Here is a 14,118-nt window from a genome sequence, read left to right as displayed (position 1 = left end):
CAACTCAATAAAAGTCAGTATTGTGACACTAATGTTTCGTCATATTAATTCATTATGAATTATAATTCTTTTTATGCATAAAATGACTTGAATACACCTCTTCTTTGATTAACGTTTTAATATCTGTACCAAAATAACTTGTAATATTTTGGGGAGACATAAAGTAAAAACTATATGATATGATTGATTATGTGATTATTATTCTGATATGATATTAAGGTAAGAAAATAAAAGTTTAATATAGGAATGACTGAAAAGAAAATTATTAGTTTTGCATAATCTTCTGTTATTACGTCTAATATATATATATATATATATATATATATATATATATATATATATATATATATATATATATATATATATATATGTATATATATAATAAATATAAACAACTTTACTGCTTATTATTTGAATTTATGTCATAGGTACGACAAAGAAAAGAGATAATAAATAACCTTAAATACCTTGAAAAATTATATATTTAAAGACTTTTGTTTGTTTCTTGACTAAGGTGTGTATACCAGTGAACTACTGATAGTCTTAGGCAAGCATTTATGTTCCATTTTGATGCAGTTTTCTTGTTGGGATGTGTTTTTCAGGTGAAAGTGACACATTGGTTTGTCTTGAGGATGGACTATGGTCCTACCCAGAGGCTTACTGCAAGATTGAGTGTCCGGACCCACCTTCCACACTCAATGCCACACTTCTAGTTCCTCAGTGTCTTGGTGGCGGGCATGACGTGGGCACTGTGTGCCGCTATAAATGCAACCCGGGATATTACGTCACTGGCACACTCAACAAAAAGCCAAGAAAGTGAGTTGCAGTCTGTATGGTTTGAACTTTGAACTGATTCCTAGGCATTGGTTACTGTTTTGACAAATTTTGAAGGAAAAATATCTGTTTCCAGCATCTAGGTTGCTCACATGGTTCTCAAAAGATCAAAATCTTTCTCCAGGTGTTTCCAAATATCTTTCAGCAATGGAGTCAGCAATGTACTTTGATGAATGATCTGATGGCGTGTTGTTTTGGTATTCCATCCAATCAAGCTATAGCATATAGCATATTTTAACACATCTGAGGGGAGTAGCATTTGCACCTGCCTCATATTTATGAGTTATTAAAATGGCTGGTAAAATACCTCAGTGTCTTTTAAATGCCTTTAATTGGGCATTAATAACAGAAGTGATAGCCAGCATGTCTCATAAAGCCATTTAAATGATCCTGTTTATTAAGACCATTGGCATGTTTGTTCTGAAAGGCATTTCATTATAAAGGTTCAGCAAATGGTTTATGATGGTCTAAAGAGAGTTGTTATGCTATTATCAAGGTAGTTTTAGCCTGTGCTTCTGTATGATCTTTCTCAATGAACACTACACCCTAAACTACATAAACTACATAAACTATAATTTAAACTACAATTTATTTCCTCAGGATTTATTGGCTATTTAGTCATACCAGATGGTTTGTCACATGGCTTAGAGGAGAATAAATCCCCTGTGGCTGGAGGAGAATGTCATTCAAGAAATGTAGTAATTGCTGGATTTATGTTGTGCAACATTTCAGACCAGAAAAAGATTGAGAACCTACAATTAAATTTCACCACGTGTTTAATGTAACAGTTCTATTAACTGTCTCAAAAAGCTAGTGAGAAACCTATCGATACAGCTTTTTTATGAATTTCACTGATTCTTAACAACAAATGTATGAAACCTTCTAAAGCCATTATTGTTTAATGTTTTTATTTTGTGTTAAAAGTATTAAAATGACAGTTAAATTTATTTAAAAAGGCATTTTTAGCTTAGCAACATGCCAGCATCACAAGCATAAAACAGGATAAAGTCAGAATTGTGAGATTGAATCTTAGAAGTCAGATTTTTTTCCCCTCTCAATTATACTGTAGGTATGTGCATTCACCCCTGATGATTTGCCCCTCCTTCCTGCTAATGACTTATTTTTCTCAGGAAGTTTCTGAGGTTGGAGTGTTTGGAGGGTGGGACATGGCAAGAGGGCAACTGTTCACCTGTCACATGCCCTCCTCTCCCGCTGATGTTTGAGGGCATGTACACCTGCACCAACAATTTGGACTTTAATAGTATCTGCACACTACAGTGTCCCGATCCAACAGAAAGGGTATCGTACCACTTTGTAATCCAACTATTTCTGTGTATTCCTAAACTCTGCAGTCATTAAAACACTCATCTACGTTTGTCCCTGCAGTCCAGCATTCGATGCACCAAAGATGGCAAATGGACTGAGGACTTTACTATGTGTAAGAAGATAGAGGGATCGTGCCAGTCTCCTCTTGACCTTAACCTGGTGGAATACAGTTGTGAGGATGGCTTTGACGTGGGTGAGAATTTAAACTGACAAGAAAATTCGCTGGTTATGAGATAAAAGTTGCCCATTTCAAATATGGAAATGACTAGTCAGTCGATTTCTGACAAAGCAATGATTATTGTCTCATTCATTGTTTGAACATGTATTAAAATGCATCTTACTAATTTTTTCTGCATTGTATTATTTGGCTGTACATTTAGGCCACTGTATTTATCCTTCATAATAAGAAGTCTAGACATACTGTACTGTACCTGCCTGGGCTTCAAGACGACAGTCAGTTGCATGCAGTAGGATACTTCTGAGTGCCAACCTGCCAAGCTGTTCAACTATGGATGACCAGTGTTCACATGAATAAATTTAACAGATGCAAATGATGGTTAAAGCAAAGCTTGCTTTGTGTCATGACAGGTGCAGTTTGTTACCCAACATGCATTGTGGCCTTGAGTGACCCTGTGGTGTTAGCCAATGGCTCCAGCGCTGATACAGTAGAACACTGGATGCGTCCCAGCAAGGTTGAGGTGAGGCGGTGGGGCCAGTTTGCCATAAATTTGATATCTTTGGCTGTTCAAGAATTTCTGTAAAGCCTTTTTTCAATTTTTTACTATTAAACTATTAGAAATGCTTAGGGTAGAGTGAACTAACAAACAACACTTTTTACAGCTTTTATTAATTAGAATTTTTTATTTACTGCAGAGAAGTCATTGGTAAGCAAGTGATGTAATGCTAAATATATTCAAATTTGTTCCAAAAAAGAAACAAACTCATGTACATCTTGGATGGCCTGAGGGAGAGTACATATTCAGCAAATTATTTTTTTTTTAGGTAAACTATTCCTTTAAAAGTGATTTCTAGATACTAATACATGTTCAATTTTAAGTTGTTTGCAATATGAATGAACATGAATTAACAATGAACAGTAGTATATTTATACATTTTTAAATATGCTAAAATTTTAAATGCATTATAAAAATAAATATTTATAAATGTAACATTAGCCTAGATTAATAAATGCTGTAAAAATGTTCCTTGTAAGTTTATAATGCATTATCATGATAATATGCATCATAATACATTAAAGGTGACATTTCATGAAAATTAATTTTCTGTTTAAATACTATAATCGGGTCCCCGGTGCATCTACCAACCCAGAAAACGTGAAAAATATTAACACAGTAGCTTCGTTTTGGTAAGCCATTTTTCTGCAAGCCTCTGAGAAAACGAACATGTCAGATTTCGCTCCCTCTGTGACAAAGGGATCTTATTATAATATCAATGCCCCTATATCTGCATGTTTCCACTCATGTCACCGCAATTGTGTTTTCGCAATTGACAACGGTATACCAATTCTAGCACCATAGAAAAAGTTTAAGCAAAGCATGCTAACTGTACTATCATTAGCTGCACTGCACAGATGAGCACAGAACACTATATAGTCCCAGTCTCAGAGGAGACAAGAGAGCAGTGGATCTATTTAGTTGTTTATTACGTTGCTGCCAGACAGAAAATATAAACATGCAATTTCTTTCCCAGCTGTTGGCCTTCACAGATATAACCGACTGTTTTTGTAACTCATGTGTTTTTAACAAACTTTTGTGTATTTGACAGTTTAAGCACAATAAGACATGAAAGAGAACTTAGTTTAGTAAGGTTAACTTACTCACATGCCGGGTTGACACCCGCTTTCTGTGCGTGTGCTTCAGATGTGTGTGCTCAGAAAACACTGTATCAGAAAATATGGCTTTAAAACAAATGATTTCAGCGCGATAGACAAGATAATCAAAACCAGAGTTTTTTTTTTTTTTTTTTTAATCAGAAAATCTGACATACCAGATCCGTACGGCTCTGTGACGTACGAGCTGTAAAGGGGGCGGAGAGCAGCAGGTCATTTGCATTTAAAGATACAGTCACAAAAACAGTGTGCTTCTGCTTCCTCTTAAAATAATAAATTATATAATAAATTATCTCTGGGGTATTTTGAGCTGAAACTTCACAGACATATTCTGGGGACACCTGAGATTTATATTACATATTGTAGAAAGGGGCATAATAGGTCACCTTTAACTAGTCTTTATTGTAATGTTGTAAGAGGCTTACTGTTGCTTACTGTTTGTCTCTTTTACTATAAACTACTTTGATCTTGACTAGACTTTGATGCTGATATGGCACTAAATTAAAGGATAGATGGTTGGATGTGATGTGACAGTTTGGAAAATGGTTGCGATGTCTTTTAGGAACCAGGATGTCCTTTACCATTAATTCAACCCACACACAGAGTAGTCTTGTAAATGTAAAGTGATTTTCTAAGACTGAAATTAAATGTATTTTTCCCTGTTCCATACATCTTGACATAAGGTGCATTGACATCTGTCAAATGTAAAATGGCTCACTTTTCTGATCTTTGTTTGGGGGAACCTATTTTGGCTCTAGGCAGAGGAGCTTTAAAACTGAATACTTTGGATGCAAAATTGGAATCACATTATTGAAACATTAAAGTGATAAGTTGGATTGGGTTAACTTGATTCTCGCTGCAAACCAGGTTCAACTCACCTTAACATTGAAATCTTTCTGCCAGAGTGTTGATTCTGTCTCTCATTGTCATATCAGCTCATGAGAGTAATGATTACAGTGTTATTTTTTTTATAAGAGAAGCCTGAAATGCCACACGTCAAGCATGATGCCTGTAAAGGTGTCGGACTCCCGTTGTTTATAATGATACATCAGCACCCCTAAGAACAGCCTGCTTTCCAGGAATGTTGTCCAAAGTATTGCCTAGACTGGCCGCTTAAAGAATGATGGAGGAAAGGTCACAGTAGGAGGGAGATGAATAAGAGATAAGCAAGTTTCTTTCCAGAAATTCTGCTTTAGAAACAGGTTAGCTTTCCAATTCTGAGAAAATGTCAAATCAGTGAAATATTTGTTCAAATTGAAGGGACAAAAGGGAAAAAGTAACCCTTATTATATGTCATAGTTATTGGATATTAATTTGCAATTTTATTTTTAGGCACTATGTCTCAGTTTTTGTATTTTAAATTAAGTTAGATATTATTAGATTTCTGGAAAAGTCTGAATAAAATAGAAATAAATAGAAACCCCGTTTTCAAATTTCCTCTGAAGAAGATTTGTTACAAGAACTTCATTAATAGTAATGTCACCTTTTTTGCTTAATGATGTCATCATTACAAAGCAGCAATTGACTCTCTCCTTCCCCTTCTTTTCGCCTTACCCCTTCCCTCTCTTGCTCCTTTATTTCTCTCTCCTTTGAAAGAGTATTGTCTGCACTGGCATGTTAAAGTGGCATCCGAATCCAGCACAGATCCACTGCATTCAGTCCTGTGAGGTTGAGTGCCAATTATGTTAGCCAAGCTTCGGTATGTTTCAGTTTGTATCTGATGTTCAAGAAATTCTCTCTAAATTCTATATGATTCTGTCACCCTCATGCTGTTAGAAAACCATTTGCTTTTCTTTTTTCAGTATTTTTATTCAGTATGTTTCAGTTTGTATCGGATGGTCAAGTAGCTCTTTTCCATGGAACAACAGTTTATGTTGACCAAAAACTTCAAAAAAGATTCAAACAGACGAATAATACAAGCTCCCTAAAAGTAGTCCAAAAGACTTGATCACTATATTTCAAGGTTTCTGAAGTCACATGATAAACATTTGAAGCATAGAAGTGAAAATAGTGTTGAAACAGTTGAGTGTTTGGGGCAAAAATAACTGTTATTGTATTTCTGTCTGGATTTTAGCTTTGTCTGTGATGTCAGGGGATATATCTTAAAAATGTGAAAGGGTGGAGAGATGTTTAGTACATTATGTCATTCAAATTAATGAAGTGTGAGACTTAATGATTATTTTAAAAAAAAAGATCCAAATATTTTATGTGTTAATGATTATTTAGTATGATATTTGTCTTTTATTTATTGATGTATTTATTTTGGTGGTGGTGGTTTTTATAAAATAATCAATTATAAATGATGACGTTTTTATTCCCCGTAAAAAAGTATTAAATTGATCAAAGGTGACAGTAAGAGCAACATACACTTAAATTATATAAAAAATTCAGAAGAAAAAAATTCAGAAATGTATATTATTGTGTATAAATAAACATCATATAAATATATATTATTAAAAAAAAATTAAATAAAAAAAAAGAGTATATTGGTTTGGAACAATCATGGTGCACAAAAAGATGGAAGAACTGTGTTATAATACTGATTTGTAGTGTATGGCAGGAGCAGTGTTTTTGGTGCACACTGAAAGATGTAAACCAGCGGCAGCGAGTTTCACATCTCTCTACTGTCAGATCTAGCAGCAAAAGAACAGTCTGATAGATAATCACCAGCAGAGCATTGAGGTGGTCCAGAAGGATCAGGGAGCACCATAATCAGTGATAAATGATGACGGTGGTTGAATTTTTAAGTTTTACGTTCAAATTATTGTGTCATGGATGCTTCATCCATAGATGGGGAAACCTGTTTTGCTCTTCACTATCTCTGTAGTCATAACTCCCATGTTCGTTTTATTAACTGGTCTGTTTTGAACCAAAATGGAACTCGTAAATCAAATCCGTGATAAATTTTTTAAGAGCCGATGTATAAATAAAGCATAAAAGGTCGGGCTAGTAGCACATAATATGTCTCAAGAATGACTTTGAAGCTGTTTATTCCTGCAGGAATTCAGTACTGAATTAATCTGATCCAAAGGGTCAAGAAATGTAATCATTTAGTTTACAATTTTTATTTTGTCTGTATTTGGTTTACACTTTCCTAAGTTTACATTTACGTCAGTAATGAGGCATTTTGTTGTCAGGAATTTCCGACACCATTCACTCTCATATGGAGACATCTTTTACATTTCCCCTGGCCAAGAGAAACATTTAGTTCAATGGTTGATGGACTGCGTGCCACATCTTCCCACAGCATGCTGACAGATTGATTCTCACCAGTTCTCCTTTTATCACAAAAATAAAAGCGAATGAAAATATCATTGCCACTGTAAAATGTGGTATATATATGATCATAAAACATATTATTCCAGTTTCTGTTCCTCCAGAGTCCTTCCTGCAATTCACAGAATCCTGTTTAAATTCACCCCAAGCACTAACTTATCAGACTTTGTCGACAATTGTAGTGCTGAGGTGCCAAAGCAAATGAATGATCTTATGTGTGTGTGCAGGTCAGTTGGACAGTGGGAATTTAAAGGATGTTATGTAACTGATGGATGCATTAAACCAGTTGTAAAATAATCACAAATGATATGTGATGAAAGTAACATACCAGCCTTCGCGAAAAGTCAACCGAAGTAACGCAGCAGAGTCATGTGAAGCCTGGAATCGAAAATAGTGTGGACATTACAGTCGAGTGTTTTTTGGAATAATGGATGAAAGAGAATTATTGTAATATCTTGAAGAGTAAAAGGGCTGTGCAGTGTTTAGTACAGTGTGCCATTCAAATGCGTGATACTTGGATAAATTGTTTAGTTTTTTTTTTTTTTTTTTTTATCCCAAAAAAAAAAAAATCTAATATTTTATGTATTTATTAAAATTTCTTTAATAAAAAAAAATAATTTAAGTATTAAATGTAATTAATAAAGAAAGGTAACATTTTGATCATAAAAAGACAATATATTTAGTTTGTCTAATTTTATCATCAATACAATCACTCATTCATTCATTTATTTATTTATTTATTTATTTATTTATTTATTTATTTATTCATTCATTCATTCATTCATTTATTTATTAATTTTTTCTGTGAATATCTGATTTTAGCATATGATTTCAGGGTAAAGCAGACAGGTTTTTATGATCTATTCATTCTACTTTGGAACACACCACTCCTGTAAGAGGTAGCGGGATGTTTTATGATATTCTACTACCCCTCATATCTGCCAGATCGTCTCATCTTCTCTTGCCCACATTTGTTACCAAGCAAAACAATTGCTTTTATATTGGAGACTCAATATCAATTACACCACAGCACATGTTCCAGTTGCTCTGCAGCATGTCCAGAGCACTTTGATTGATTTGATTTTCTCTATGACCTTCTGAGCTTTGGACTATTGGGGTTCTTTGTTTTTTTTGTCCCCTCTGCTACTAGGAAAGTACAGTTTATTTGACTGCTTCAATACCAGCTTTCAGTCAACGTTTTTTCCTTTTTTTGTGTGGCTCCATTTGAGAAAACACTAACAGATGATGCCACAGGTTTTATGATGCAACCACTGTTCACATTCCTTGCTGCAAATATGGTTTAGTAGATATCGGTCCAGCTGATTCCTCTCAGGGCATGCACTGGTTTCCTTCATCTTAACATTTATGGAAAGAGTTGACAAGACCAAACACAAAAAAACCCTGGAAAACACTCTCATTTGGCCTTCGTTCAACGTGGTGAATGTGTTACCTCTAAAATTTGTTTTATCTGCATGCTTCAACTTTCATTAAAGACAAAAAAGAAAAGTTTACATTAGAAATAGAAATGGTGGAGGTACATAATTAGTAGTCGTTTTGGGATCGCTGGATAGAGCCATATTAAATCCGCATACTTCAGGCGCTTTTGGTAACGGGAGAATGCCCAGCAATCAGCACTCAACATGCCCGGCCGCCACCTCCAAACAAGGTGGTCATGCACACATGTTGTTGCCCAAGGAGCATTTGTTGATTATACACTTTCGCCCCCTTCGCCAATAGAGATGTGGTCGGTCATGTTGACCCTTGGAGTGTTTCCATCTCTCTCGCGTCCTAGGGGGATGTTTATGGCGATTATCTCCCAACATCATGTACTGTAAGGTGAAAGACACCTTCATTGTTGCTATGACCTTCAGATAAGATTTTCGGTTTTTGCTTGCATCTCCGGTATCTCAGATGTGCAAACGTTCATCGCCTAGAAACTGCGTTGCATGGGGGTTAATTGTGTTTTTTTTTAAATACATATTTTTTAAGTGACTCATAGAGGGTTTCATTTTCAATAAATTAATGTAATCTAAATCAAGCTTTGGATACGGCCCAAAAACATAGCAGGGTTGCCCCTCTATCTGAAACCCTCTTTGAGAGGAGGCAGGAAAATTAATGTTATTAGGATCCTAAGCCCGATGAATGCTGGAACAGCCATGAACTGACTCTGACGCAGTGCGGCAATATAAGATGGAATGGTATTTAATATTTATCATCAAATAACAGTAAGGTCATGGTGCTCTTTCCTATAAGGTCTCATCAAAACATTGATGGAAAAAACCTCATGAATTGTGCTGCAGCTGTACCACCCTTATACGACGAAAATAACATCTGATTAATTACATGGATTTTTAGGTTCAGCCATATATGAAGGCTATAGATTGTGGGCCTATTTAGATTTAGATTACTTATGTTACGAACTTCTTTTTCTTTCATTAGACTTTTATTTTATTATTTGAATTTTCATAAATAAATGTTATCACGGACAACGGAAAAAAAAAAGATAGATGTTTCATATCGGTATACTTAGTCGTTGTCTAAATAATATTTGCAAATAACACACACACACACACACACACACACACACACCCACCACAGAGAAAACTGAAATTCAACATTTAAGATCGCTTGTTGTCCTTCCATCAAAACATCACTTTCAGCTCCTTAATGCTATAAAATAAATCTATTGAGCCAACAACAGACAAAATGAGCAAGATTTTTGAGTTGTTCAATTTATTGTAATTATAATAAGTTAGCTTATGAGTTAAATTTGAAGCAAGAAAATAAGCACAGATATAAATAATTTAAAGCATTCATATTGTCTATTGTTTTGGTCAGCTGAGTGTCTGTCGGTTTTTGGGGGGGTAAGCATTTTGACCTTTTCCTTGACTGTTGTTTTGCTCTTGAGCCCAGATGATATTTGTGTAGTGCTTCAGATGCGTTGACTACAGTGTTGTTTTTAACATTCACTGGCATTTGTTATCTCTGCTGGCTGGAGCAGATGCATTGCCACACACTCCTTCCCATTATACTGTTACATGACTCTTTAGTTGTAGGCCCATTAGGTAATTTTTCTTTTTCCAGCCTTTTCTAAAACCACATTAATGATGACCATGTGTTTTAGATTCAGATATTTACTTGCAATATGTAACACGTTAATTTTAACACAACGGCTGGTAAGACTAGGTTTATTGTTGAATAGTTATTTGCCAACTATATTTGCAATGTTCTTAAGGTAATTAAAATGAGATGGAAGAGCAAGAATACAGAAGGTAAACGATATATACACAAGCTTGCAAATTGCTCAAGAAGAATAAAAAATTATATTGCTTATGCCCTTGAGAGAATGAGACCATTGTGACAGAAAAACATTTGGACTGGAAGTTTGTAGGTATAGCAGGGACAAATTCTAACAGTAGATCCCTGCCTCGCCAGCTGCCTCTTGCACAGCTGACGTGCGCATATCAGGTAGAACCTGGCCCTGGCTCTATTTGAAAGAGACTCCACATGCCACAAGATGAGCCAAAAGTATCTTTGGCAGACCACCACTTGATTTCCTGTTATTTAGGGCATCGGATCCTTTAGGGTAGGTAAAATCCTTTAGGAAAGGCATTATAGACGCCATATTAAAGGCCCGTTTATGCCCATATTAAATTTGATAATTTGTAGTCCCTCAAGAAGTTGGATTTTTCGCTTCTCTTGCGGCATTGCAATATAGCATAACGCCATGCTCTCACACAGGTGAAGTAATGACCGCTGAAGGCAGAACAAGGAAGATTAGGAAGTTTTGTCTGGAGAATGCACAGATGCAGGTGTTATTTTATTTGAAAAGGAATAAAAATGAGAAATGCTAACTACAATAAGGTACAGAAATCCCTGTTGGCATTATTCAAGCATTTCTTTAGCATGCATCAGCACCGAAACCTGTTAATTGCTACCTAATAAAAATGAAAGTAACTCATGCTTGAACCTCACAGCTGAGTTCAGGTTGTTTTCGAGCTTATAATAACTTTCCTTAACTGCTTCCGGCATTGGAAAGCAATAGTTTGCCTGTTTGTTATAATAATTAATTTATTTTAAAACTATTAATCATTATTTGATTAAATGCGAGCCCCTAGAATTTTTTTTTTTTTTTTTGTCTTTTAACATTATTTCATTTCATTATATTATTTTTGAACTTACCAACTAAAAATTGAGTAATTTCATTTTAATTTGGAATTATATTTTTTTGTAATTTCATTTGATGAGTATCATTTTACCATGGTTTTTAAATTATGGTACATACTTTAGCAATAAGTTTCCTCATTAGTGTAACATTAGTTAATCATGTCAACCACATATATTAACTAACAATGAGTAATACATTGTTAACAGTGTTTATTAATCTTTGTTATTAGTTTAGGGCTAATAAAAATACAATGTTCATGTTATCATTGTTAATTCATGTTAGCTAAGGGTCCTTAACTAATGTTGACAGATGCAAACTTTTGATTCTAGAATTATGCTATTTTTTTTTTTTTTTTTTTTTTCGTAAAAGTTGGAATTAACATTAGACTATGATTAATAAATGCATTTGTTTGTGAATTTTTATTGTTCAGTTTCACTAATGCGTAACACATGACCCTTATTGCTAAAGTGTACTTATTAGTGATTTTAAAGATTCCCCGGCAAGTTTTAGATTGATGGCATAAAATAATTTACAGGCCTACCATAAAAAAAAAGAAGAGAGAAAGCATGCAGTTAAGTATTCAATATTGTCAGATAACTGATAATAGTACTATATAAATCTGGATCTGGGGATTAATTAGATACAGAACCATATTTTTGTTTTATCTTTTGCTGCATTCAAATTTTTACGTGCTATTAACATTGAACCCTATTTTTTAATAATCAAGGACAAATTTTCTATTTTACAGTAAAGTATACATTATAAACATCTTATTTCTGTATGATATTACTCAATCAGCAGTTCAGCTTGTTTTTCTTTCAAATGAGATCTGAATACAATCTCAACTGTTCTCTTTGCCAGGCCATTCGGACGAGAAGATGGTTGGTGCGACACCATAATCTATCACGAGGCGTACTGCCAATATGACGGGGGAGACTGCTGTCCGTCCACTCTTTCATCTAGAAAGGTAAACTATCATCTGAAAAGGCTTTTCCCGCTTCATCCACATTCATCCTAAGTTGCTTTCACATTCCTCTCCTCACAGTGCAGCTCTCTTCTCGCATGGTTGCAGCCACATTGTCAACCCTTTCCATGAACGTCGACACTTCATTGGGCACTCAGGGTGGCTTGATCGCCCAATAGAGAGAAGAGCCTCGGGGGGCAGTGTCTGTCATAAATAAATGACTGGATAGAACAGCTTTTTATTAGTAGAGGGCCAGGTGTCCAGTGGTCAAAGGCCACTGTAACAAGCAGAGTCAGGAGCTGATGAAAGTGAAATAAACTGTTGAGGAACCAGCACCTTGCCACTGTCGGTCCGCAAGAGCTGCCATGTTCGGTTTACGCAGGCCATGGAAATGTTGAGTATGTTGGTGGGGGGGGCAGTCGGTTTAAGAGGGTCTAGGACGAGAGACAGAGAGAAGGTTGGACAATAAAGAAACAAATTCCTTTCCTCCTTCTGTGGCTCCTTTTCTAGCATCCTGCCCTATGCACAGGAAACAAAAAATGATATGCACAGATAAACTGCGGTGATCCGGAAAGCAAATATTTAAATATTTTGGCATTTGAAAGCATCTATCATGGGTATTAGCATGAAATGAAGCACAAATTCCGTCCTTCCAAAGAACATGCAAAAAGCAATAAGTGGATACTCTCCAATGTACCACGTGAGACCAATTGCATCTCGTAACATAGGTGTGAAATAAGAGTTACGCTTTAGTTTCAGTTCTTTTCCTGCCGGCAGGGCGCTTAGCTGGGAATTGGTTATTTTGCAACCAGTGGTGATGGCCACGAATCATGGAGGAGAACCTCCTCCTGTGATTTTAACATGTGTTCACCTCTTTACTACACCTGCTCACAGTCCGGCTCTTTCTCTTCTTTTTTTGTTTCCTTCCAGCCACTGAATGCGATCGTCCCTGTCCATATCAATCTTCCTAGCAATCTTCTAGTGTTAAAAAATTCCAATCCATATGACCAGGCAGGGACCTAGGCAGGCGGGGGCCCCTGGGCTTGAGGTTATGTTTGGGCCTATACTACACTACAAGCCCTCAAATAGAAACCTCATTATGGAGTAACAAAAAATGAAACAAACATGCTTTGAGTTTATAAACTACAATTAATAGCAACATGTCAGGCTTAATAGTATAATTTAAATGTAATATTAATATTCTCTCCATATATAATAAAACCGGATGTGTTCTCCAGTTGAGAAACAAAACAATGAAATAACTGTGAGCAAAAAAAAAAAAAAAAAAAAAAAAAAACGATGTTGGCTTTTAGTATTATTTAAAGTTATTGTTAAGCTGGTCCTCTTATGTCAGGTTCTTATTTAATAAATACATTCAATCAAATAAAAAAGCCATGCTGGCTATTAAAAATCAAATTAAGTCACTATAACAAAATTTATAGATGGATTGTGCATAAATGTTAGTTTAAATATTACATTAATGTAGAAAATATTAAAAATAAAATAAGTACTTTATTAATATGAAACCCAACCACCAGAGGTGCAGCAAGTGACGGTCTTAATGAGTGAGTGGAATCAACCAATTCTTTTTTAAAAAAGCTGATTCATTTAAACTTGCAAATATGGAGACAGATTAGTCTCAATATAATTTGCACGCAAACAAACACGATCCACACATGCGTACACAATTTAACTGCATGA

At 35.2% G+C, this 14,118-nt stretch overlaps 2 protein-coding genes across 5 annotated transcripts in view; one reads left to right on the top strand and one right to left on the bottom strand.

Moving 5' to 3' along the window:
• The window catches only part of astn1 (astrotactin 1), a 584,917-nt gene that overhangs the window by 368,917 nt on the left and 201,882 nt on the right, over positions 1–14,118 (bottom strand). The window lies entirely within an intron of this gene.
• Positions 1–14,118, top strand: part of LOC109067989 (pappalysin-2-like) — a 49,555-nt gene that overhangs the window by 32,989 nt on the left and 2,448 nt on the right. The window contains 6 exon segments of the mRNA XM_042775951.1: positions 603–816; positions 1,965–2,133; positions 2,221–2,353; positions 2,749–2,858; positions 5,606–5,682; positions 12,315–12,420. Coding sequence (XP_042631885.1) covers positions 603–816; positions 1,965–2,133; positions 2,221–2,353; positions 2,749–2,858; positions 5,606–5,682; positions 12,315–12,420 — 809 coding nt within the window.

Source organism: Cyprinus carpio, chromosome A2 (genome assembly GCF_018340385.1).
Source record: "Cyprinus carpio isolate SPL01 chromosome A2, ASM1834038v1, whole genome shotgun sequence".
Lineage (NCBI taxonomy): Eukaryota > Metazoa > Chordata > Actinopteri > Cypriniformes > Cyprinidae > Cyprinus > Cyprinus carpio.
The sequence above is the reverse complement of the archived record's forward strand: the minus strand, read 5'-3'. Positions and strand labels throughout refer to the sequence as shown.